This window comes from Cheilinus undulatus, linkage group 5, assembly GCF_018320785.1.
Source record: "Cheilinus undulatus linkage group 5, ASM1832078v1, whole genome shotgun sequence".
Classification (NCBI taxonomy): domain Eukaryota; kingdom Metazoa; phylum Chordata; class Actinopteri; order Labriformes; family Labridae; genus Cheilinus; species Cheilinus undulatus.
The window spans coordinates 12,839,820-12,866,458 of record NC_054869.1 but is presented as its reverse complement, the minus strand read 5'-3'; the positions used below and the strand labels follow the sequence as shown (position 1 = coordinate 12,866,458).

The following is a 26,639-nucleotide window of genomic DNA, read 5'->3' as shown; positions in this document are numbered from 1 at the left end:
TCTCTTGTATATTCCCTTTTGTTTTTAGAAGAGTGATGTTACTAGCCTGCAGTATGATTTACAAGGTTTGTGAAGCTTAGTGTTGGAGTTGTTGGAACACAGATGTGTTGTTTTTGTTACAGCCAAAAATCAGTTTTACTTTTTTGGAATTTTAAAAACTGAATTTATCGAGCCTAACAAAACAGAGCTTTGTTGAATGGTGTAATGCTGCAGTGGTGGTTGCAGTAACACCTTGCAAAGCACGTTTTCCATTAAACAAAGGAAAATTCCTCTCATCCATCCTTAAGAGGTTTCCTGTATGCTCCCTGCAGACATTTTGGAAAGACATGAAATAGTGGCCATGGCATATGGCCGTAAAGTATAAGAAAGTCTGCACATCTCCACAGTTGGAATTCAGTTCAAGTGCTGAGCTCTTGGAAAAACTGAAAAGAAAATGACCCAGTAAATAGTGCAATAGCTCCACTACACAAACAATCAGTTAATTATTCTCCCAAGAAGAAGTCTCTCAGCCTAATTATGTTTCTATTTTTAAGCATTTTTAAGAACTCCAAACTGCATAATAATCGTTTTAGCATTAAAATGGAGCTGTTTGAAGAAATGACTTGGAAAAGTGGTTTTGTTGAATCTTGCTATTTGGTTTTCCAGAGTTTTTGCTGATTTTCATTGGGACAATAACAGTAATAGGCTGTGTACCCTCAGTGAAATGCTGCATTGTGTAGCTGTGAAAAGGACGGTGTGATCCAGACTGAAAAGATAGCATATCTGTGGTACCTCCATATGTTTTTGGTCAGTGGTAAGTTAGGACAGAACAATGAAGTGGCCACAACTGAAGTGGATTTGATTCAATATCCAGACTATTATTGGAGTAAAATACTATTATGCAACTTTCGGTTTCCCCTACATGAAGGATTTTGGAAAAAATGTAAGTTTAAATGCCTCTGCTCCTGTATAAAGTAATACTCTTAGTTGATTATTGAATAATTAACTTCTGTTTCCCAGCTGTACTGGGATCTTGCATGAAAAGGTTTTAGCATGACCCTGGCTCATATCTGCTGGAAAATTGAAGGTTACAGTGGAAAAGCCCCCTCCTCTCTGCAGTCCTTTCCTAGTGCTTCACATTCTGAATACACGTGCTGACACATTCAGTTCAAAGATGTTCATATCCAGTAAGATTTGCCTCATTGTCCTTAAAATGTACATACCTGTATATTTGTTGTATGAACAAACAAGTTAGTTTGTTTTTTTTTTGGAAATCATGCAAGAGAAATAACATGAAGGATTCAGATATAAATTTAAAAAAATACAACACAACCCCCCCCCCCCCCATGGACTGCCTTGTCTGCACATGACTATTCTTGATTGTGCATAGCTGTGTTCAACCACTTTCAGGTACAGCAGGGGTCCCTGGTCTCTGGCACCTTTACTTTGGGGGTCGCGGGCCGAAAAGGTTGAGGACCCCCGGAGTAGACGATGTATCAAATGTTTCCCATCATTTTTTGAACGGCTTCTTACTTATATCAAATTCAATACTTGACTTGTAATTTTCTGTGCACTTTTTGTTAATTGTAGTGCCATATAATAACACCTGCCCATCTGCTATTAAGAACTTTCGAAGTACATTGTTACTTCTTGTATTGAAAAGCTTCCCTGAGTGGAAGCTTGTTGCAGACTCTCAGATACTTAAGAGCAATCTTTGCCAGTCCCAGACAGATTCCTGGGTACGTTTTCCACCATGCACATTGCTCTTCCTTTTGGATGGCAGTCGTTAAACTTCCAAGGCATCTTTAAGGGTCAGAGGAACCACTCTTTGCTGCAGCTCCACTCTCTGAAGGAACTTACCAAAGACATCTTGGCTTTCTTGCCTGTGATGTGTCAGCAGTTTGGATCATACTTAAGCACTGCGGCTTGATGTCTCCTGGCATTCCATCGTCCCTGAGGCCTCTCTGGTCTTCATCAGTCTTTTTTTGCTCTCATGCATGAAGACAATCTTAAACCAATGGTCTGAACAAAAATGCCCTATCTTGCAGGTCTTGTGTAGCTTCATCTTTATATTTGTCAGTAATTTAGTTGAACACCTCTATTCATGCACTTACTGAGGGGTCTTTGTCTTCTTGTTGCACAATATGCACATGTAAAAAAGGTTAAGTGCTAGCTTCACATAGGGGACACTAAAATTGTCCTCCTTTTAAAGTCCTGATAGATTTGGGACCTCTGAATCTTACTAGGTGAGAACAGACACTGCCCCTTTTTGTCATCAGACACAGCTTTAGTTCAGCTGGCTGTCAAGATGCTGCTAAACTTCAGACATTTTTTTGTTTTTATTTATTTATTTATCTCTACCAAATTAGCAAACCAGAGTAAGGTGAAAATTTTAACCTTTATCATGGTTTTTAAGTATGTGGACCAAATGACCCTATTTTGATTATGTTAGGCATGTGGTGCAAAGCAGTTGGGAGCATGTTCCTCTTCTTAGTGCAAGTTATATGACACGAAATCTGGGAGCAAAGCCAAGGAGGTTGAATTAAGTTGCTTGATTACAAATGGGTGTGTTGTGGGTGTAACTTCAATCAAAGTAATCACTGTTGGCTCTCATTCCCTGTAAGAGAAAGGCTGGCATGCTGGTTGTTTTGTGGCATATTGTAGCTTTTATTTCCAATCAGACTGATCTCAAGATGGTTCCTTTAACATCTTTACTTTCATTGTATGACTGAACATCCATCCGTCCATCCTGCCATCCAGGGCCGGGTCACAGTGGCAGCAGGGTAAGCAAGTCAGCCCAGACATCCCTCTCCCCGGCGATGCTTTCAAACTCCTTCTGGCGATCCCAATTCGATACCAGACAGAATTTATATAATCCCTCCAGTGCATTCTGGGTTTTCCTGAGGTCTCCTCCCAGCCGGATAAGCTCAAGAAGACATCCAAAGGGAGGTGCTGAGGAGGCATCCTGGTCAGATGCCTGAATCACCACAGCTTGCTCCTTTTGATCTGAAGGAGCAGTGGCTCTACTCCTACTTCCTTCTGGATGCTGAACTCCTCACACTATCTCTAAGGCAGAAACCAGCCACCCTCTGGAGAAATCTCACTTCTGCCACTAGTATCCACAATCTCATTTTTTTGGCCATGGCCCAGAGTTCATGACCATAGGTGGGAGGTAGATGGACTGGTAAATTGAAAGCTTTGTCTTTGGGCTCAGCTCCCTCTTCACAACAATGGACTGGCACAGCGCCTGCTGATGCTGCACCAATCTACCTCTCAGTTTCACGTTCCTTTTTACCCTCACTCCTGAACAAGACCCTGAGATACTTGATCTCCTTCACCTGAGGCAGAGAGACTTTCCCAATCCAGGACACTGTGATACATGACACATGATACATGTTGATGTTGATATTGATATGTTAGTTGGCAAATTTTAGTTATATTTCACTAAGTCATTTGAACAGAAACAAAGACTTCATGAAGACTTCCATGTGATGCACAAAAGCACAACTTAAAGTAAAAACTGGACATACCAAGAGGATCAGAAAAGATTATGTTTACTGATATTCTGTGAACTCAATATCAAATTCTAGTAAGCTTCAAAACATTTATTTACGTACTTTCTACACTGGAATCCTTGGCTACATTCTCTTGTATGTGTAATCGACTCTGGACATCCTATATTAATTTCTGTGAGGTATATTGCTAGTAACCCTCAGAGATATGTAAAAGAATTATGATAAATCCAACTTTCTGTTGCATGTGCGTATGTGTGCTTCTGCATTTGTCCCTGCGTATATTAGAACATGTAATGAAGCGAGCACACAGATGGGAAACTGGAAGCAAACAGAAACAAAAACTCTCAGTTTAACAGCTCTATTATATCAAAAACTTAATTTGAATATGTAGCAGAAGCACTGATATGAGACTGTGGTGTTGATGTGCTGTTGTGCTTGTGTGCATGGAACAAGCTCAGTAGAAGTGTGTTAGGAAGTTGCTGATATATGCCCACCTTTCTGATGCATCTTCTAAATATCAGGAATAAACTTAGGTGGATTTCACACTAGGGGATTTGAGTCTTTGGCATGATTCAAATGGTCTTTGGCACTGGTTGATTGAAATGTGAATGCAGTCGTGCCCAGATATGGGACAGAGTCCTGTCAGCTGTATGACGTCATCATAAAAATGAAATTTCTTTCCCCGGCGCGGCAGTTTATACCCATTTTTCCTCAATAAAAGGTAGAATTCATCAGAATCAAATCAACAAATGGTCTGTTTGACTCACCTTACAGATGAACAGAAGTTGGAGTCAGCGAGATGAAATGTAAAGGCAATAAATGTCTCCTGTCACCTCAAAAACCACTGTATCCACACAGCGCAAGCCCATTTAATCCTTTGAGCTGCATGTAGATGTGTAGATACAAAGAGCAACGTTGCAATGTGAGTGACATCTGTCTCAGGTGTAAAATGGGACTAACAACTGCCCTGAGCACCAGTACTCTTTGTGCAAGACGTATGATTGGACCCGAAGTCCGAAAATCTTGTTGAAGCAGACTTGAAATAACAAGATTATATTTTGTTACTTGAATACTAGCTGTAGTATCATCTAATGGTAAAACCTGTAATTTACTCACCTGATATACATCACAATAACAAGATAGTTCTCTGTGATCTGCAATGTTAATTATCCCAGCCCTATGTTTCTCATTTATCGTCCTGACCTGCATGCTGCTGTAAAGTCATGAAGTGTGAGGGGTTACCGTCCCAAGTGAAAACTTTATTGCGTGGTTTGTCCTGCCAAGACTACAGTTACGCAAAAGGTGGAGTGAAAAGTATTTATGCAAGCACTTTAGAGCAAAAGGTGGTTCTCAAAGTACATGGTCATGGACTTTACAGATGTGAAACAACAATACAGACCAGTTGAAGGTTCACGTTTGAAGGCTCAGGAAATGCGGTTCTCTTTATGCTGAGTGAGCACTCTGTCAGCTCATGATTTTCCATGTTGGTTGGGGATTGGGGGCTGCACAGGCCACCCTTACTGAAGGTTTTCCATCGTGGTAAGTCCTCAGACGTACACGGCATCCAAAGAGTCTGTCCTCTCTGTTTATGGAGACGATGAAGCAACGTCCTCAGTTTAACCACGATTAGGTTGAGTAAAAAAGCAGACTTAAGCTGGTTAGATGTAAATGTTACAAAAACAGCATTTACCAGTCTGGGAAGACAGAAGGACTCTGTACTGAGTGGATTTCACTGTCTCATCTATCTTTAGTAGGAACACAGCTGACAACAGTGACAGTAGCTGTGATAAATGTCTTCCTTTGTCCCATCCAAAGCCTTTTGTCATGGGGAAGAAAGCTTTTTTGCTTTTGACTTATGAGCCAGTTTTAGCAGCCAGTGTTTGTCTGTTTAATGTAAGACAAGTGTTTTGGCTGCCATCACATAAGCATCCATCTTATTTTTGGCAGCAAAAAAATGCTAGCATGTTAAGTTTTATGCAGAGAAAAGGAATATAAATACAAGTGTCACGTTTTGCTTTGTGGGTAATTGGTCCCCTTGGACGTCAGGTTGTCTTTATGTTGTCAGTCACATGAATTCACTCTAAATTGATGCTCTCTGCACACTCAACTCTGCTGCTCCTAAAGTATGACATTAATGGGGCTTGGTTCATTTCAGTGTAGAGTATTTTTTGCTTCATTTTGCAGCTGTCTTTGGAAATCTCATTCACACATAGTAAGTGAAGGTGGTTTTTGCTGTCAGTGGAAGGGACTGCTGGATGCATTAGTTCTACTAGCCTGTCACATTTCATTTGTCATTTCCTGGCGTGCAGACTCAACATGCAAACACTAAGGCTGATAGTGTTTGAGATGTGTTTTATTGCATTTAGTTGTCACAACTTAATCTTTTTTGATCCACACATCATTTAATGACGTTTTTCATCAGTCACTATTACTTGTTACTGTACTTAAATTATGTTTATTTTGCTGTTGCTTGTATTTCGTGTAGAAACAGCTGGAATTTTTGAATTAATTTGCATTTTTCTTTTCTTTAGGTAAAAAAAAAACAAAAAAACAAAAAACCAGGTAGCCATTAAAAATATCCTATGAGGAAATGGCCTTCATGCCTGTTTGACATTATGGTGGATTATATTGTGTTAAACCAAGAGGCTAACTTGCCCAGTGATAAAGTTAATCATGTAAATGAAACCATAAAGAATTCAAACATTAAAACTCTTACATTTATCCATCTTGCCCTCACAACAATAGCTGTTTATGGTGAACACTGTCTTACAAATACTCCATTATATCTTCTGTAAAGGTGACTTCTTCTTGGATTATACCACTACAGTATATATAAGGACATATTTGCAATGTGGGCCTGGTCATTTTTTGCCTTGGCAGTGCATATTTTTCAGGTCAAAGCTGGTGTAGTTCAGCATTTTCAGCACTTAGCGTCCTGAGTGGACAATGCCCTTGGATTTAGTTGTAGTGGTTGCAGTGCTGTCAGCTCTCTCAGTAGAAAACTGTTCAACTTTCGGAATAGTGCTTGTCACTGTTATTTCTTTGTCATGCCACGCCAATCAAAATCAAGAAGGGGTGGGACATCTGGTAATGGAATATAAAGTAGTTCAACTCATCTTTTCAAGGGTGAAAGTTTCCAAATCTACAGCGGCTGCAAATGCCAGGACAGGATTAGTTTGCCTTGTTTTTATGTTTTCTTGGTGATATTTCCTTCAATACTGACAATTAAATGAACACAGAGCTATTTATAAACAGTCTCTATATAGGGAAGCAGAAGCCAACTTTCATAACTTAGCAGTGATAGGCACCAGTTGAAAAACACTCTGAAACAGGCAAATGGGCCATGCAATTAAGACTAGAAATTAAAGAAATTGTTATCATAAATGATGCAATCAACCTGCAAATCCATTGACAGTGAATGGTGGTGACTGCATATGTGCATCCAGGTCCTTCAATTAGGAGATTTAGGAGTTCTCCATGTATGATCTGGGCTTAAAAGACAATAGTTTGGTATCAAACAAACTAACCCTAACCTGATCCATCGATCATACTTGTTGCTCTTTGGATGAATAGCCCTCATGCTTTCCCAGTCCATGATGTTGTTTTCTCTTACAGTACTCTGATATGGCTGATTTTAAATGTTTCTGTTCAGCTCTCTCCTTGATGGATCATGTGCACCTCCCAGAAGTTTTCCTCCTGCATTTTTTCTGGTATTTCTTGTTTCTCCTTTGTATGTTTTGTCACATGACATGCAGAGCATCTCAAAAATTACATCACATCTATTGTTTTTTTTTTGTTGATCAGTAGAAATAAAAAAGCCAAAATGGTACCAAATGAAGGCAGTTTGTTAGCCGCATAATCAACTTTTATTACTGAGCTGAGCAAAATGATCCAGATCTTAATAAAGATGACTTCCCATCACTTCAAGCAAGGCTGGACAGACATAAATAAGCTGTGCCTATTGCTTAAAGGGTGATTCCTGCAGATGACATCAGCTGTTGGGTTGCTCTCTAATGTGTGTCAGTACCCGCAGCATTCACACTATTAAACTGGTCTTAATGATAGTGTTTCAGACCATATCCTTGTGCGGTCTGTGCTATTGGATATAAAGTTGTCCTCAGTATGCATTAAGGTCTGCCTATTAAGGATTAGCACGTGTTGCTTAAAAGCTAAGAAAAGATGTTTACTTCTTTTAGTGGAAGGCATAAACATGATCTTGGACACTGCTAAAATGAATATTTTGTAATAAGCAAGATTGCTCTAATGAGGGCCATAAATCAGTCTACCAGAAAATCTAACATTTTATTGGAACTCTTCAGATTCTGTTACAGCTAGAAAGTCAATGGCAACAGAGCCATACAATGTGACTCAAAATGGGTCAAATGTGGCTCAGTGGTTTAATAAGATATTGTGGTAAACATAATTGATTTAAGTACAACCTTGTGAACAGTTTAGTTAAGTAATAGTCATTTTGGGACCGAATAAAAAGAGCAGTTGTATGGATTGAGAGCCAATGAATCATTAATCCACCTGAAGGAGAAAAGAAAAGTAACAACACTATTTGTCAAAAGGATCCAGAGAGACTGGGTTGTTATGCAATAACACATGGAAAAGTAAAAATCTACTCTGGAAAAGAAAACACTTTGCATGGAACAGCTGATGGCTGCAAAAACAAAAATCATCTGACATAGTGAAGATCAATGGTTTCCTGAAGAGAGCTCTATGCAGTCATGTGTCTGCTAAGAGAAAAAGTATGCTGTACTCAGCTGACCCTGCTTTGCTGGATGGCATCTTCACTGTTGGAGTATGGTTAGAGGGACTTGCCATGCCAGAGGGTGCAAAAAATCCAGTGGTTCTCTCAAAATGCCCCACAGCTGGATGTTCATGCACATGTTGGACACTGCAGGCTCATTGTCATCACAACACAACTCAATTTCCAAGCAAATGAAAGACAAGGAAGCTGAAATTAGAATGCACAGTCAGTAAGAAGCTGTAGTGCTGAGCTGAATATCAACAATTACATTAGGTCTTCTCCTAGATAAGCCACCTTAACCAGTGAAGGCTTTGATAACTTAAAACCTTTTGATTGTTAAGACGGCTAGACAACTGTCAAACTATTAGGGATGTGCATAAAAATAAAGCAGAAAGTGTCACCACTAGGGCTAGTATTTTGATGGTGTAAAGCTTGTGTGTAAAGTGGTACAAAGTTGTTTGGGGGGGCGTGTGCACAATCCAGGCGCAGTATGCAGAGAGAATAAACTTTTTGCCTTCAGTATACAATCATTCACACAAACCAGAGTGTCATCTTTCATTCTCTCTTAGAGAAATGTGCGTCTGGCGGCTGATGACAGATTGAAGTCCTAATTTGTTAATAGATGGATCTTCTCTCCTTTCATCCTGTCCCTGAACACAAAACACACACACTGCATGAAATATGTTGATGAAAGATGAAAGTTATATTTCGCTAAACCCTTCATGCAAAAGTTTAAAAGACGCTGTGTACACTGCCACCTTATGAGGAAAATTGTAACTTCATCACTTATTTAAATCTCCAGCATCAATCTTCTGTGAGCTCAACACTAAATTAAAGATAGGTTGAAAATGTAGGAAAACTTGGAAACTAACAGAAACAAAAGCTTTCAGCCCTCTGACCAAATTTTATTCAAACATATCAGAAATTGCACCTGACCTTTATGCGTGCAATAAGCTCAATTTATAGCAGTCTTCCTCATGTGTCAATATCATGACCGTAATACATCACAGACATTAGACTTTAGACCAGGTTTTGGGCAGCATTAGCCAGCAATAACCCCACATCTGTTTATAACAAGGTCTTGCTCTGACTGATAGTATGCATCCTCAACCCACTGGACCCTGATGATCGTGGTGACCTATGACACCTATCCTCTTAAACTTGTGGTATTATCTGAGGTACTTCAATGATAGTCTGACTGGATTAACCCAAAACAATCCGAGGGCCCACCTGTGGACCAGCAGATTTTTTTTGCAACTATTTAGTTATTAACAAAATGTAAATATAACATGTTATACACCACCAGAAAGCTCTGATTCTCGGGATCTTGACCATGAAACTCTATCAGGATGAAAACCACCATAGCAGCCACAATTAATGCATTTGTCAGGCTTCAAACAAACAATAATAAAAGTTACACAGCTCACCATTAAAAGCTCTCTTGTACTCTCCCAATCATAATTTTCCATCACAAAAGTCCTCCTGAATCAGAGAGAGTCCACACAATCTAAATCCGGTCAAAATTTTAGTCAAAAACAGGATTACGTCCATTAAGATCCATGGACTGGTTCTATATAATTTCAAATTTGTTGTTCTCAACAGTCTACTGTATTCGCTGTCTTTTTTTTAGGTGGTATTAGTAATGTTATATAATAAAATGTATATCAGTCTCGACCCTTTTTGGAGTCTTCAGTTTGAAAGACCTGGACTTTTCCTCATTAACCAGTTTCTGTTCTATTGTTATCAACTTTGAACCTGAACTACCTGAGGCTTTGCGCTTTAGTTCAGTTTAGTTTTCCAGCTAATACCTTCAAGCTACAGTCATCTACAGGCCTCTATTTCACAGTACAAATTCAGACAAGGAAAAAAAATAAAAAGTTGTTGTTGTATTACTCAATAGCAGTAGCAACTACAGTGAGTCTGACAATTTAGGAAGATACTTCAGAGTATTACCTTTATAAAGACACCTTGTTTGTGCTTGATCTCCAAATCATTCAAACACAGCAAACAATTTAATTTGGTATTTCTGGGTAGGAGTTTTTGACCAATTTCACTTGGAATTCTAAGTTTATTTTATAAAGTAGATGCATTTTTATTAATAAACACTGTATGACTCAATCATTTCAAGTTGAATTGAGCCATGTAATTGAATTCATGTTCACTATACTGATAGATACAGCTAAGACATTGATATGCCAAATATGTATGGCTGAGTAAAGTGGTCAATCTTTCAATTTTAATAATACGTAAAGAATTATTCTGGTTACATATTCTCAGTATAGTTAATACCAAGTGATGCAAAAACACACAAACAAGCTGTACATTTTTATTGCAAATGAATAGTCAAAACATGTTTTAATACATTATATTACAAATAACCTTTTATGTACAAATGCAATGTGTTGGATCTATTGACATCAACAAACTGCTTAATTTATACAGTAAATACAGTGCTTGATTCATACAAGCAAATTGATGGATACCTCTTCAAGCAATTCAAGATTTCAATAAATGCATTATTACAAAAGAAGCAGGACTTTAAAAACGGGTTTTCCCCTCAAAAGGTTTGGTGATGAGTAGATTTTCTTTCTCAGATCTGTTAAAAGTACCTAGATCTATGAAAAAAAAAAACATTATCTTAAAGTCTTGATATTACCAGTCTTGATTTTTGCAAGAAAATAATATTGCGCTATTTGTAAAGTATATTTAGTATACTGTAATAAGTAAAACTGGCCAGAATATTAACCCTGTATTACAAGTTAGTAAATGTTACTGTACCTATTACTTACACATTTTAAAAAAATGTTTCAAAATGAAATTCAAAATTCACTGGAATTGTTTCCTGTGTCAATCTCCTTGCTTGTTAAAAAATGTATAAACTAAATATATAGGGTTCCTATCTCAAACCTTAACAAATGAATTATTGTGTTCTTTTTTTTCAACTTAAAAAGCACCAATTGTTTCATTTTTCATCAAATGGGAGTACTGTCAGCTAAACAGATCTTTGCTTAATCAAAGACAGTGTATTTCAAAAACTCCTGAGCTGTTTGCACATATCCTAACTGCCCCATATTCAAAAGTGAAAAATGGTACAGATAACTGGATTACAATGCACAAGGTGCGCACAATCTTTGACTATGGTACCAGAATATCTGCCTGGTGTTCTGATATTGCACTTCAAAATTTTCATTCTTTGTCATCTTGCTTGTCCTGGTGCCACCCAATCAAACAAAAATGATAATGCTTGCTTGGGATTAAGGAGCTGAAATGTCTGTCTTTAGTGAGACACAGTACAGTCGTCTTCCTTGGATCCTTAGTGGAAGGTATTTGGGTTTGGACGGATCATCATGACCACTTTCTTTAGTGAATAAGCTCCTCCTCTGAACTCGGCCCAGTAAACTCCATCTTGGTAGCGGCTGCGATAATGTCCTCCTCTGTACCAAACGCCATTCAAATTTGAATGGGCACAAGAGTTGTACCACCACCCTCCCTTCTGGTAGTGGGCACAGTTTCCTAGAAATACCAAAAATATAAACTGTTAAATGGTATGCATATTTTTTTAACTACTGTGTTCCATTATTAGTTTAATACTGTCATAGTTTGATTAGTTTAACACTGAATAGCATTACATTACCTGTATATGCATCATGATCTCTGTCCAGTGTTGTGAACTGCTTGCCATTATGCCAAGTGAGGGAGTCTCCAGCATTTCCATGGTAGCGGCCCACCCTTAGCTTGTAGAAATCTGCTTCAGGCTCCACTCTGAAGCTGGCATACTCTGCAAACACCTTGCGGCCAGACCAGTCCTCCAGCGTGACAAGTAGTTTGTAGTTTCCCTGGTTAGTCAGCCAGTAGATGTTTTCCAAACCAAGCCAGTACTCCCCATCTATATTGCCAAAACCTTGCTGTAAAGTGCAGTGATAAGAAAACATCAGTAAGATAAGAAGATATTGCTAAATGTTCTTTGAACAGTTTAGCACACTCATTTTGAGTCTGGGGCTATTCAAGGTTCATGATCTGGAGGTAACTGAGAGTTCAGTCCCTCTGTGTTTATTGTCATGGACCATTAATATAAAGGAGCCATTGAGCCAATTGTGTATCTACCATCAGGTGTCCAGATTTCAACTCTTTTTTGTTGTTAAAAACACAGCAGGATATACTGCATGATATAAAATTTGAATAAGCGGGTGCTGTCTTGCTGATTTTTCTGGCTCCAGTCACTCTCTTAAGTTGGTTTGTGGTATCCTCTAGCCCACAGATGTTTTGAATCATGGAAACACCCCTTTGGATAAGAACACAAATGAAATTTCAAATATAATGTGGTTTAAAGGTTTCCATAAAAGTCTTGGAAAGATCTCGGTTGCTGCCCTAAGCGTGGATTTCAGGGCCCTTGTGAATTTTTTGGCCAGCAATCAAACAATTACCAGTGAACTGTTTCCTTTTGTAAGGGGGTTCCCTTTAGAAAGATAAGGAAAACTAGTTTTTCTCAATACCCTGTTCCGGGGTACCCCTGGTGGATAAAGTGTGCAAAAATAGTTATTTTGACAGAAAATCAAGGGTTGCTGACACCACCGACCAATGTGGCTTACAAGTGTAGTTCCTACATTTTAATTTCACCGTGAAGTCACAAAGACCAATTGATGTTGCTGGAACTAATGAGTCATATGGCTTTTGCAGTGACTGAGCCAAGTACTGCATCAGACATTTTGAAACCTTAACAATTACCTATTCATTACTGCCTCACATCTGGTTGGTGTCAAACAACCTTCACAAGCCACCAGCTTCTCTTTAGACTATGAGGTCCTTGATTTGGTGTGAGGTTGTCGCACCTTGTACGTCTCCCAGTTCCTGAAAAAGTTGACAGAGCCATCCAGCCTTCTTTGGATCACAGTCCAGCCACCTGGGTCATGTCTCTGGTCGCACCACACCTGCATAAGCCTGTTGGCATTTTCAGGCTTCACCAGATACATACCGCTGGTAGTGTGGCCATCTTCCAGAGCCTGCAGACAATCCTTAAATGGTCCTGAAAACAGAGATGTCATCGAGTTATTTGAAGCATTCCAGACTTGGGCAGTTGCAGCTGTTTCTCCAAAGTTAAGAAATGAGGATGAGGAAAAAGTCATAGTGGCACAAGGAGTGTTTATCCTCTGCCATAGGGAATCCCATTTTTTTAGCAGAGGCTCTCATTTTAACAGCAGAATTGACTTTGGCGGCTTTTCTCACAAGGGAAATAGCTGCCGATAGTGCAGCCAAAAGAAACACTGGCATGAGGGCAAAGGGAATTCTGACTGCTGAATGAGGAAACAGTAGCAAAAACGTTCAAGCATCTGTGATGCTTTACAGCAGAAGATTATTTTACTTACTTTCACTTAGACTTTCTTTAGTTTATATAATACAGACACATCCCTTAAGTAGAGGCTTACATGTTAAGGTTTCACGTCATATTCCTAAGGGAGGATTTCCGGGACTGAGTGAACTAAGGATAGCTTTAAGATCCTTTTCTCCACCTGCACTTTTCTTCCAGTAAATCAAAAAGGTTTTTTTCATTTCTGTTACAGTCAGTTTTGTGATGTAATCAGTGAAACCTTGTTTTCCTCTGTGCCACTATGATTTTTGCTCAAATTCCAAACCCAGTAGATTTGGAAACCCTAATGGGGCAACTGGCTCCCTTGATTCAATTGGCTGTGAAAGTGTTTAAGTTCTCAAGATTTCACACTTGTGTGGTTTGCCAACTGGCCAGGATTACAAAGTGTTTAAATACAATGGAGACAAATGAAAAGAGAATAGGGGTCACACAATGAGGTAGAGGTGAGGGAAGGGGAGCATAAACAGTTTGCAAGGAAGACGAAGTTTATCAAAGAAGGAAAAATGTCATGAGATCTTGCAATAACAAACAGAAAAATGTGTTCATATTGAGAACAGCTTTGGTAAGATACTCTAAGTGATATCAGTCTTTCAGTCCTGTCTCTGCCACCCATTTTTTTCCTCAGGAATGTCTCTGCTGAGTAGATACAAGCCAGAAAGCTGCCCTGTCCTGCCTTGCTCTGTTCTCCCTGATAAAGTCTGCAGCTTGGTGGAACATATGACTGATTCTTGCCTGGTGCAAGTGGAACAAATGACATCACTGACTCCTGGTATCTCTATTTGTTTGTACTTCACCCCCTCCCCTTTGGCTTCAACACCATCCCCCCTTTGGTTGTTTTCAGGTTGCTTTTTCTCCTCTGTCTTTGCTGCATTGTGTGAAACTCTCTGTTCGTGTAAAGAGTTTATGTAACATTTCAGGGTGTTAGTTGCATGGCTGTGGGCAGGAAATTACTTGCCTCCATTCAGACATTGCATACAAAGACTGGCGTTCAAATACGCAGCCTGGTGAAAATGGCAAGCAGTGTCACTAAATGTCAGTGGAAAACAGCTCCCAGTTGTCAGGTTGGGAATGGTTTGTTCCTTTTCCCATCATTTAAATCTACTAAAGAAAGGAAACAGCAATGGATTATTCCCTACAGTTCACTGAAAACAACCATCGTCTACAAAAATGTCAAAGCTTTATCATTCACTAACATATGTTCAAGAGCCTCATCTACTAGGACCCATCTATCCATTAAAGCTTGTGTTTAATGTGCTGAATGCTTTTATGTTGGTTGAATCATGGCGATTAGATGATATGAATCTCAAAAAGCTGTGGAAAACAAGAGTTTCTGTTCTCACTGCGAGCCCCCTTGCCCTGGGAATATGTGGGTTGTATTCATATTTGCTATGACTGGAAGAATGGGTGTGTGGTATTGTCTTGTGATTAATGATCAGGGGGTTTACAATATACAAAGACACAATTTTCTTTGTTTTTGATAACTGAATTTTGTCAGCATTCATCAGAAGTCAAACTTACAATAAAAGGCCTTTGTCTAAAAGTTGATATTGAACTATGCTTGACTCACCAGAGGGCTTGTCAGTGGTGGAGGGGCTGTGTGTGCCGGTGGGCATTGTTGGAAGAGGCGGCAGAGATTTCTGGTCACTCTGGATCTCGTTGCTGATTGGGTTGTTAATGCGTGGAAGGACAGGTGGTGGGTAAGGCTTGTTGAGCGGTGGTGATTGTGGAGGTGGCTGAGGCCGGGGCTGGGGAACTGGCATGTGACGAGGAGGTGGGCGGCTCTGGCACTGCTCCTCCAAGAGGGCAATAAGAGCTGACTGGTTCGTGGCCAAAGATGCCAAATGCTGGTACTTGTGCTCGAGATCTTTGTATCGACTGGTGAGAAGTTGCATCTCAGAGGTTTGGTTCAGGATCTTGTTCTCCATCTGAGCCAATTCTAAGGCATTGTCTCTCTTCCTGATGATCTCATGGAGCAGCTGCATGTACAGCTGAGTGACTCTGGAGTTCATGTTTCGGCTCTCCTTCCTCAGCAGCTTGACTTCATTGACAATCCCTCCGTCCACCTCTACCAATTGCTGCAGGGTCTCTATCTGCCTCTTCTGTTTTTGTAGCTCCACATTTAGCAGCTCTAACTCTTGTTTGTTGACCCGATTCTCCAGCATTGCCTCAGGCTCCTTAGAGTTGACACAGATGGCTCCGGTCACTTTCTGTTGAGGTACAATGAAAGTGTAAGAGCATTTGTCCTGCTGTGGGTCAGCTGGAGCCCGTTTGCTCCTTCCAGCGAAGAGGAACTCTCTTTCTAGACCATCCTCACTACTCTCAAATTCCTGGGCCCTGTCCTTTCCATGTCTGCTGTCTGATGCGCTCCCCAGAGTCTGCTGAACACCACAGGATAGTCCATAAACAAGAAGGAGCCCCAGCAGGACCATTGAAGGAGGATCCATGAGTTTGTGTCCAACTCACCAAAGCCTGCCAAGACCTGGACAGAAAATGAAGAACATGACTATGTTGTAGTGATAAAGCTGTCACAACTGACCCACTTTTGTTACTTTAAGAATAAAGTTTGCATGAGCACCACTAATCTAAACCATCTTCCCAACAACTTTTACCAAAAGCCCTCATGATTGGGTTACATTTTGACAGAACGTCAATTGAGTCCTTTTTAGATGTTCTGACTGAGACCAGAAGAAACCTGCCTATCAGGATTTTCTGCTGCTGCTATCATATGTAGCCTGCCAGGAATAGACCAGCTCAGAAGTCCTGTGTGTATGCACCTGAGGGCTCTAGGCTGGAGGTCATTACAGCTCAGAAAAGCTGGGCTACTGACAAAGATTAGATCTGAAAGGAAATCTCCTGCTCTCCCATCTGAAAGCTCAAGTGGCTGCTTTGACTTTCCATGACAGGAAGCATATTATATGTGTAATGTATGACTGTTCTATGCGCTCCACATATCACTACTGCCTATAACACACACTGCTGTTTTACCTTTGGTTTCAAAGTATCATTCAATACATCTGGCCTTGATCACGATTTGTTTAAATCAGGTTTCTACCATCAAAGTTTTGCAGAACATGTGGTTTGAAAGTTACTAATCTCTTCGCTGCCCCAAAGACAAATATTTTCTTTTGTCTAATGATGTGCTGATCTATTTAGTCAGTTATGTGACTGTTAGTGTAGAGTGTTTTGCTTCGTGTGCTGCGCTGGCTCAGGTTTTTTGGCAACTGCCACTGCCGGTCTTTCACGTAAAGAAACCCTCCAATCTGCTCCCCTCTGCAGGCCTGGACATCTTTGCTTATGGAAAATTTGAGACAATACCAGATGATGCTATTCAAGGAACTGAGTGAATATTGAGTATGTTGCATCAGTCCTGTCCAGAGTGCTTATTTAAAGAGGAAAATAAATTGCTTTCAGACAGGATAAAGTATCACAAATGGCACTGCATGTAAACTTTTAACATGTCAGATGCTCCCTTTTAGCATCTAGCATGATAAATCTAGTTAGGGATAGGGCACAAAGCCATTCCTGTCTGGAAAACTTTCCTGTTTAGATTACATTCTCTTTGTTCCTACTATAACTGGACCTTGTGGCAAACCCTGTAATTTTCTCCCAAAGTTAATGAGACCGGCAAGCCTAACTATTGCCCCTAAAAGTGTAGGCATTTTTATTACAGAAATAAGTGGAGGTGCTGTTAGTAGATGATGTGTTATTAGGAGATACCCCTGGTTGCTGCAGAGAATGTAACTCCTGTGTAAGGATATCGTGGCCTTGAACTCCCAGGGCACGTTAATTGAAAGCTGCTGTATATTGGATTACAGAGGGGTCCTGTGTGACACCTCCCCAGAGTCAGAAGGGGCCAGTCTAATCAAAAAGCATTACAGAGAAGCCTATATTGGCTCGGTTTTGACGGAGGGTGAAAGAGAGCCAATCTCACAAGTGATTCCCTCATGCATTTGTTACAATTTATCTCAATGTAAGAGATAATGGACCACATAATAGTCAGAACAGAATTGGGAAGGGAGCAGAAATGTTTTTGTCTCGTTATTCCGGGCTTTATGCCAGCACATTAGGTTGGAGATGTGGAGAAGAGAAATGCAGAGCTCTCCAAGAACATGACCCCTGGCACATTGGACCACTCTGGCATTATCTGTCTAAAATAGACTTTGAAAACACATCGTTTTCCTGAATTTTTCACATGGGACTCTTGTGTAACCTGCCATTCTTTTTCATTTTGTATTTTGCACGTCATAAGAAAAATTTGATGTGCAAGAGAGAGAAGAGAGTGCTTTCTGTCTCAGATTCCCCATGAAACTGTCAGCACACTATGAAGTCTCTCATAGCACTAATCCCTGTACAAAGCTTGGCTGTATGACGTCACCGCAGCAGACGCTGATTGATGAAGTAATTGTGGTGTCATAAATATTTTTCACACCACGCAAACAAACACTTATCACTTATCAATGAAATTATCTTGTAGGTCAAGTCCTAAAGTGCTCGCTAATTATAGCTTTCGAGTAAACCCTCACTAAGATAATAGAGCAGCCTCAGGCCTGTCCCCTGTAATGTGCTGATGACTGTGTTTGGCCAGTGGCTCCTGCGGTTTCTCCCCCTGGAACATGAGCTCTGTGTCTTTTTGAGATGCCGTGATTTACCCCTGCTGCTGAGGATTCCCATGTTAGACGTCGTTAGTCCGGAATCTCCTGCTCCAGGCTTCACTGCACTTCAAAGCTGAAGGGGAAAATGCTTGCAGCTTGTGATGAAATGTGTTTTTTTTTTTTTGCGTGAGTGTATGTGCATGTCTGCAAATGTTTTTCGGTTAATGTGTGTTTTCAAAAAACAACACTTGCTTTACTCTCTCTCCCAGGAACCTGAGAGAGAGTCCCATCTGCCCCGACCCAGACAGCCTGTTATTAACCCATCTGCAGTCTGCCAGAGGGAACAACAGAAAGCCTCCTCCTCCTCCGTCTTTGCTGTTAACAGCCCCCACAGCTCATTATTGTGCCTACATCAGTTCACTTTAACAAGCTGCTATTGACTGGCCAATGGCTGCAATGATTAACTGGTGTTGAGAAGTGTCTAATATGTCTACATCTTATGGACAAACAGCTCAAGTGCAACTTAAAACAACTCAAAAGTGATTTGATTGGCACAGCTCCTCTTAGGTAATTTCTCTAAGTCTGCTTCACACCAAAATGTTTTGGTTTAAGTGTCTACAGGTGGTACGTCTGTGTTTATACCACTCCTCCTTCAGAATTTTACTCAATGTTAAATCAAGTGTGATACGCGGGCAGGTCAGTGTGCCTCTGACCGTTGCTGTTCACCAGCCTTTTTGGTCATGCTCAGCACTTATTAATTAGAAGGTGGGCAGCCTAAGACTGGCTGATGTCTCACCCCAGCCCCTCTCATTTCAGCATGAGCATGGCATTCCTCACATTCTTCGTCACCTCATTAGAGCGAGCTGCCATACACACACGGCGAGTCAGTGGCGGTGGCAGACGGCGAGACTTCGACCATCAAGACGCCGCACCAGTACCCCTTTTATTCCCGCAGCACCTGTAAGACATACTGTATCTACTGACCCATTTCACTCACACTGTCCTACTTTCTGTATGAATGCTTCATAATCACATCATCATCCTCCACAACAGGAGACCACAACACGACTACACTGCACCTAATTTGTCGGTAGCTGAAAAGAAGCGGGCACTTTGCGGGACGGCTTTGTGCTGCATGTTCAAATTAGGGCCGACTCAGCGGAGAACTGGCAGTCTCTGGCATGACACCCAATATGTGTTGGATCAGAGTCAAATTCAATTTGCTCATGGTAATCTGCACTATTACATTACCTGTAGGGTGACCTCATTCTTTCCTCAAGCATGTAATCCCTGTAAGCGTGTAACATGACATTCTGGACATGATTAACCTCAACTACCTGCACAGTTTGGTGGTATAGGACAGTGTTTGTTTTTTTTCTTTTCCATGAAGCAGTTTTTGTTTGAATTAAGGTCTCTGATGCTCATGCTGTCTGGTGCATTCTTCCATTTGTGATCTGAGTCAGACACAGCAGCAGGGGGTCACGGGAATTGTTCCGATAAGTTCCAGCATGCTACCTCAAAGCCCTCTTATCCAAACACTAGCCTGGCAACAGAAACAAAGACGGGATTCAACTGCCTGCTTCCCTGTCCGCCCTGAGCCAAGGGGAACATCCTGAAGCTCCTGGCTATTTACATTCATTATTTCTCTTCTTTAGTATTAAATGTTACTTTTTTCAGATATTAGAAAACAACTCTCAGTGTCAGCATGCGTCATACAAGGCTCTTCAGGAAAGAAAATCATCTTCCACACACCCTCCTCATTGCCATGTGCTTTTACTTTACCCTATAAGGGTCCTGTGTTTTATCAGTAGCAAAGAAACACTTAGCCTGAAGAGCCCGCTCTCCAGCATCCCCCTGCGCTGAATTAACCCCCCTCAGCCAAGCCTAACAGTCATCTGTCCAGCTAGTCATTAGAAAGAAAAATTACCCTTTTGCACCAAACAGTGAGTCAGATGGCGGATGTTGCATGACAACTGATGACTTCAAGTTCAAACAAAATCTCTATTACATAAAGGGCTGCATGTTAAGAGGCAGAGCATGAGTCTTACTTTAACCCGTACAACAGAAGACTTTCATCTGTTTGAAATATCCCTCAACTGACTAGCAGCTTCATTTGCAATCATCATTTGCTCTGTGACATTACTTGTTACAGCTGTGGATGGTTTTTAACTGCAGGGCGATGAGGTAATGTTTAATGAAATATACACAAGGTCTTCACCCTTTTAATAAACCAATTCAGAAGACTTACAAAAGATCCGAATGCGACAATGCTTACGTGATATCTGTAGAGAACTGATGAGGCTCCCTCAGTTGCCTTGCTCTCCTGGCAAAGCTGAATGAAGTTTCTCCTTGTGGAAAGTCATCCCAAATGTGAAAGCTGCACCCCTGCGTCCTCCTCTCACCCCTCTAGTTTCTCACTTTTTGTCACCTTAGTCCATTCCAGTTGTAAGGCAGAATTTCAAAATTTTGTTATAAAACCCTAGCATAAGCTGAAAAGATTCTCAAACTTCCAGAAAAGACTTAAAGAAATATTAAGTAAGTTGTTCCAAAAAATGCAATTGAAAAAGTTGGAACAATTTGGTAAACTTTATCTGGATACAAGAGGTAGTTCCCTGATAAATGTTGAGACTCCAGGGCGGGTTAGTGTACTGCCTGTGGCCTGTTAGGGGAAGACTGTCACTTTTCTGTGGGCTGAATCCATCACTTCTGCCTCACAGCTCTAAGAGGCTGTCTCTCTCAAATGCACCTCTCTCCCTCCCTCTCTTTCTCCCTCCCTCTCTCTCCCTCCTTGGTGCTTTTAAATGATGAAAAATCCTCTTGCAGTTTTTCAGTAGGCAGACAAATTAAGTTCAGATCCTCCCCCCCTCTCCCTTAAAAATGAACACATTCTTGTTGAAAGCAACAGTCTTCTTTCTCCACCCCTCCTCCCCATGGCACAAAAGAGATCCGCAAGCATGCACAACACAAGGCACACACTCACACACACTACTCAAATTTCCAACCCCCTGCCCCCTTGCCACTGGTTCACCACCACTATTTCTGGCTTGGACTGCATGGTTCCCCTGGTGTTGGCAGCACTGATGTTACACTGATCAGATCCTAATTGGCCATGAATGATCAGTTTCCCCTTGAGACGGAAAGAGGCCAACAGATAGGAAGCAGATCCAGGTGTTTGACTTAGACCAGGTCTGGGTGAGGGACTGATGACTATGGTGTTTTTTTTTTAGCCTGGAGGTGAGATGTCTGAAAGTACACTGCAGCACACTTGAACTACATCTTTCCACGGGATAATTACGTAATGGCTTCAAAAGCAGAGCTGTTGGTACTTGTGTCCCTGCGTGTTACTGGACAAAAGGATATGAAACACTTTGTCGTGTCAAAGTGAAGACAGTCAAGCCAATTGCTCATAAATTTCTAAAGGAAACTCTTGGCTTTGGATACTGTTGCCTTGGCCCTTGTCTGTTGTTTTTGTGTTGTCTTCCTGTTTTCAGTAAGATTTGAGATTTAGCTCAGCCAATAATGTCGTCACTGGGTTTCCTGTTTGAACTAACAGTATTTCGTTGTGTGCACACAGAAACATACTTCCTAAGAGGTTAATCACAAAGAAATTTGTACTTAACTCATAGCTATTAAACTGATATCTTAATCTGGTATCAGATGGGTGAAGATTTTCATCAGCTGCATTAACAGGGATTTTAGTCTTAAGCAAATAAAAAAACAGGAATTGTGTCATCAATTAACAGTAGGCAGCCCATCAAAGCCACAGTTTCTCACACAGTTTAGATGCCAAAAGATGCTGCAAACATTTATTCCCTGGTTTTATAGTAGCGTTGTGTTTAATAAAATGTCTGTTTGGCAGAGAAGTTTGTTTTACAATGCACTGGATATGTGATTATCTCCTCAAAGGCATCAGCATTGAATATGTTACAGATGGTGACTGACTTTTATATGTGTCAACTATAAACTCTTAAGTGTTGGGATGCATGTAAAAAAAAAGGAAAAGAAGGGAAAGCTTCCAGTTACATAACTTTTATTTAGCTGTTAAATGCCAGATATTAACACAAGAGTTTAAATAGCATTAAAAAAAAGCCTAAATGGAGCACAGAACATGATGTGCAAGTTTAGTGCAATTACAGAATGACTTTTTCCTTCAAACAAGCCCCATGTTGTATTCTGTTTATGCTACTCCTCACGTGCTACTGAATTGTATACTGTATAATCAGTGCTTTCCATTGTTGTGCTTTAAATTTCCATCCTCTTTCCCTTAAAGCCTTTAAATGTAAATGTTGGCCTCTGCATCTCTGAAACCCAGTCTCTCATTCAGTTTGCATTCATGTGTTTTATATCAAAGATTGCTCCGGTAATAAAACCGTCATACTTCACTTTTGGGAAATGTTTCCATGGGCAGTTAAACAAATGTAGTAAGACTGGAAAAGCGATCTGCAAAAGGAAGCATTTAACCTTTCAGTTAGTAGTAGCTGTATCATCCTCTGGGCATGAATTAGTAGTCAGTGAAAGGATAAAATACCTATAATGGGGGACTTTATTACCACTATCAGCATAGTCCTTGTTCCGTTCGATTAAGGGATGATGCCTTCATGTATGCCTTCTTTGTCCACATCACGTGTAGTGCAGGCAAACCGCCGTGGTTTTCTTCCGGTCTTAATTTCATTTTGTCCCCAAGTGAATGGAACTGTCTAAATATTTCCCCTGATGACAAAGTGAGAATGTACTACTGGCTTTTTGCGACAAAGTTCCTGGCAGAAGATGCTGGACCAGCAAGAAGCGGATAATTTTGTTTCATAACATCCACGACTGAGCCAGATTGAAGGACCGATCAAACACACAACAAGCTAATCCCTCAAAAGAGATTTCGATCAAAGAAAATGTGATTAAATTTAGCTCTCATGCGAAACAATTCTTAACTGGTATTATTCGTTTGTTTATACACATCATCTTCCCTTTCCGCTCCTAAATGACAACTGCAGCTGACTCTGCGGCTTACTGGTAAACTTACTCAGCGGCTGGGAAGCCAAGCTGCTCTTCAGTGTCGAGTGTTTTCAGTGACTCATTGAGTCTTGTTCAATGCGGCCGTGTTGGTGCAGTGATTAGTCCTTTTTCCATCTCTAATCCCCAGCAGGTGAAGGAACAAAGGATCATAAAATGTAAGGGGAAAATGTTACTCCCATATTTAAATAGTAAGCAATCATTGCTTTTTAAAGCAGCTAGAATCCACTGGAGAGGCCGTGGAAAGCTTCACACTGGAAATGTTTCGCAGATGGAGTTCAGTGTTGAATGAATGTGCATGTTTACTGGTTCATAAGGGATCAACATGAGGAAAGCTTCTGTTATGAGAACCATTTGTCACTAGTACATAAAAATGAAGACTTATGGATAGAATTATCCTTTATGAATTTTCTAGATGGAGATACTCCCTTTGCTGTTATTCCTCAAATTATACCAATTCATCAAGCACAAATTCACTGAAACAATGACTACTCAGGAAAATGAAAGCCAAATACAGAAAACAGCTGCTAAATTTGTCATAGGAATATGTATCAACAAATATTATTCACATAATCTCTCATTTCAGCAACTGAAATGAAAGAAAACACAAATAGAGGAAACCTAAGAATGAGAACTCTAACCCTAGATAGAAAAATAATTTCATAAGGTAACATCTGAACGTATTTGCTTTCTCAGCATATCAAAATTTGAATTCATGTTTAAGATTTAGATTTTAAGGAATGGACTCTAACCTGCAACCCACATTCTGTCCTGATGTGAAAGGGTGCTGCATTACACTTCCTCTGTGCAAACACTGGGTTAAAACTAGCAACTAAAGTAGGAGTACTTTATAATAACAGATTTATAGTGTCTGCTTTTTTTTCCCATGAGCTGATGTTTTGGCAACAATGTGCCTGCTGTTGGGGTGAAAGGGAAAGCATGACATCATGCATCATATATCACAGTAGTTCTTTTCAAGCTGCTAAGGCATCTGGATGAATAATCTCCAATGGTAAATAAAATGATCTTTGAATTCAAACAAAATATGTTTAGAAAAATGATCCCTGACCCATTTTTTAAATCCTTTTAAACTCTGCTGTGTATTTCTGTTTTCATTTTCTAAAGGTTGAAGCTATGTAAGCTACATAAGATAAGCTATATAATAACAGAAAAAACAGTGGATTGACTCACAGTTTGTTATGAAGAGTTTTATAAATAAATAGGTTTCCCTATGCACAGAAAAAGAAGAATAATCAAATGTATTCTCTGCCACTACAAATAGAAGATTGGAAAAAAAACTTAAGTTCTTCAAATGCCCTAAAGCACACTTTATGGTTTGATTAACAAGTTTTTGGTTCCTCAAACAAAAACTTTGCCTCCACCTTCTGTTTACTCTCCATGGTTTTCTGTACATTATGTCTGTACATTATAAACTTTATGAGACAAGTTTATGTGAATGCAACGTGTTAGAAAGTATAAAATGAAGTAGTAAAACAATATACCAACAAGTAGAGCTGGTAGAGTAATTAGGGGCCGTCAACTAACAGTAGAATGACTCTGCTTTTCAGCCCAGATGAAATGCCAGGATAGGCTTAAATCATGTTTTTTCTTAAAGTAAAATAGTTGAAGTGTGATCACTCTAGCTCACTTATATGTCATCACTGTAATAAAAAAACAAGATTAGTAATTGACCTGGTTTGATAGTTTTCATTGGAAAGCTGGAAACTACCCATTATCCTTTGTTCACGTCTCTGGCAGGGAGCTCTACAGTTGTCATCTGTTAAGCACTGGGGGAAAACATTTGTGTGGTAGCCTGTAATTAACTGAAATGGTACCTGATATTTAAACTGAAAGTAATGAATGAATGTGAAATAACTGAACAACTCAAAAAGCCACAAATACACCAAAAAGATGCATTCACGTCTTTTACATTAACAGATGTGAATGCGTACTTGACCCCATCCTTGCTTGACTGACATTAACATCTTCAGGTTTTTCCCTGGCTCTAAATGAGACGGTGGCACCTCTCTTACTGTGCACAAATGCACGTGTTGCATGTGTCGTTAACCAGACACTTTCCAGCCTGGTCATACACTGCTGTCGCATGGCGTCCCATTCTTCAACCAGCATTTGAGTGAGGGAGATGCCGCCCCGCACGGTCACACTGCCTCCACAAAAGGATGCTATGCTATCAGCATAGCACTCTCTAGTCTTCTCCACACTTTTAGCCTATAATCCAACTGCTGTTGGCAGAATCTGGACTCATCTCTGAACATAACGTTTCTCCACATGTTCAGATTCCAGTGCACGTGTTACTGACACAAGCTCAAACGGGCCTGACGGTGAAGTCAGGCCTCCTGGCAGCCCAATGAGACTGGAGTTAGGCTCCTCTTTGGACGGCCACTTTAGCAAGCTGTCTTTTTAAAACTATCCCAAGGCCTTGGCAGAAGTTTTTCAAAATGTCAAGCTGCGTTCATGACTTCATCACCAAATCCTGACTGTGTCATTATGAGCTTTTTGTCTCCCGCTGCCTCTGTGACAAAGACTGTTATTTGTGGTACTAATGAGTTTTTAAGTTTTCATCCATTTATTATCATCATGTTGCCCCCCCAATATGTCTCAGATACGTCAGCATGTTAGTGTTTTTAATCACACAACAATGCTGTCATGAAGGTGCTGAATATTAGATAATGATAATTTGTATTTATTTATATTTATTTATTTTTGTTTATATTCGTATCAATGACAAAGGCTGGTGGGGCTACAGAATTAGGGATGAGGGCAGCTCTTCCAAATTTTGAATGCAGGAAAAACTCTGATCTTAGTTGTGTTTTCACTATTGACATTAGTAGAAATCAAGCAGCACACCTTTTTTCCAAAAGTTGTTAAAGGAAACTGTCTTTACCCATTTAAGATTCAAGTTTAGGTATTCCTTGACAAGAAACACTGAATAACACTTGTGAACTGTACTGCATGTGATAAGGTCTTGTTATGCTGTCAGCATGTCTCCCAAATGAGTGGCTTACTGTGTAAGGCAGCCACAGTGATCTTTGTTTAAACATGGGTATGTACACGTCCAGCATGTCTCCCTGTCTGCCAGCCATGATGGATGGTTCCCTTGTGACCTCTTTCGACCCTGTCACCCCAGGCCAACTGTTCCTTGCTGTTTGTTGTGCATTTGCGATCTGCAAGCCAATGACTGTGAATTAGCTTTTGTAAACAGTTGTTGCACAACTGCCCTTTTGTGTGGCCAAATAATGAATCAGATGGGACTGTAATAGATTTATTAAAATAAAAATATTAGCATTTTTTCCCTTTGTGATGTGGTGTGGAAAGAGTTGGCTTAGTTGTTCCATGGCCTTGCTGTGAAGGACTTACTGTGCCTGGTGGCGAGACCTACAAGGACTGTTCTGTTGGGAGGAAACTTC

At 40.3% G+C, this 26,639-nt stretch overlaps 1 protein-coding gene across 1 annotated transcript; it reads right to left on the bottom strand.

Moving 5' to 3' along the window:
- Nucleotides 1-10,559: 10,559 nt before the first annotated feature.
- On the bottom strand, nt 10,560-20,895 carry angptl2b (angiopoietin-like 2b). Its single transcript, XM_041788422.1, has 5 exons — nt 20,480-20,895; nt 15,180-16,091; nt 13,077-13,270; nt 11,882-12,152; nt 10,560-11,760 (listed from the first exon to the last, which is right to left on the bottom strand). Exons 2-5 carry the CDS (start codon nt 16,054-16,056, stop codon nt 11,561-11,563), a joined length of 1,542 nt encoding a protein of 513 aa, XP_041644356.1. The 5' UTR covers nt 16,057-16,091; nt 20,480-20,895; the 3' UTR covers nt 10,560-11,560.
- Between the last annotated feature and the right edge of the window lie 5,744 nt (nt 20,896-26,639).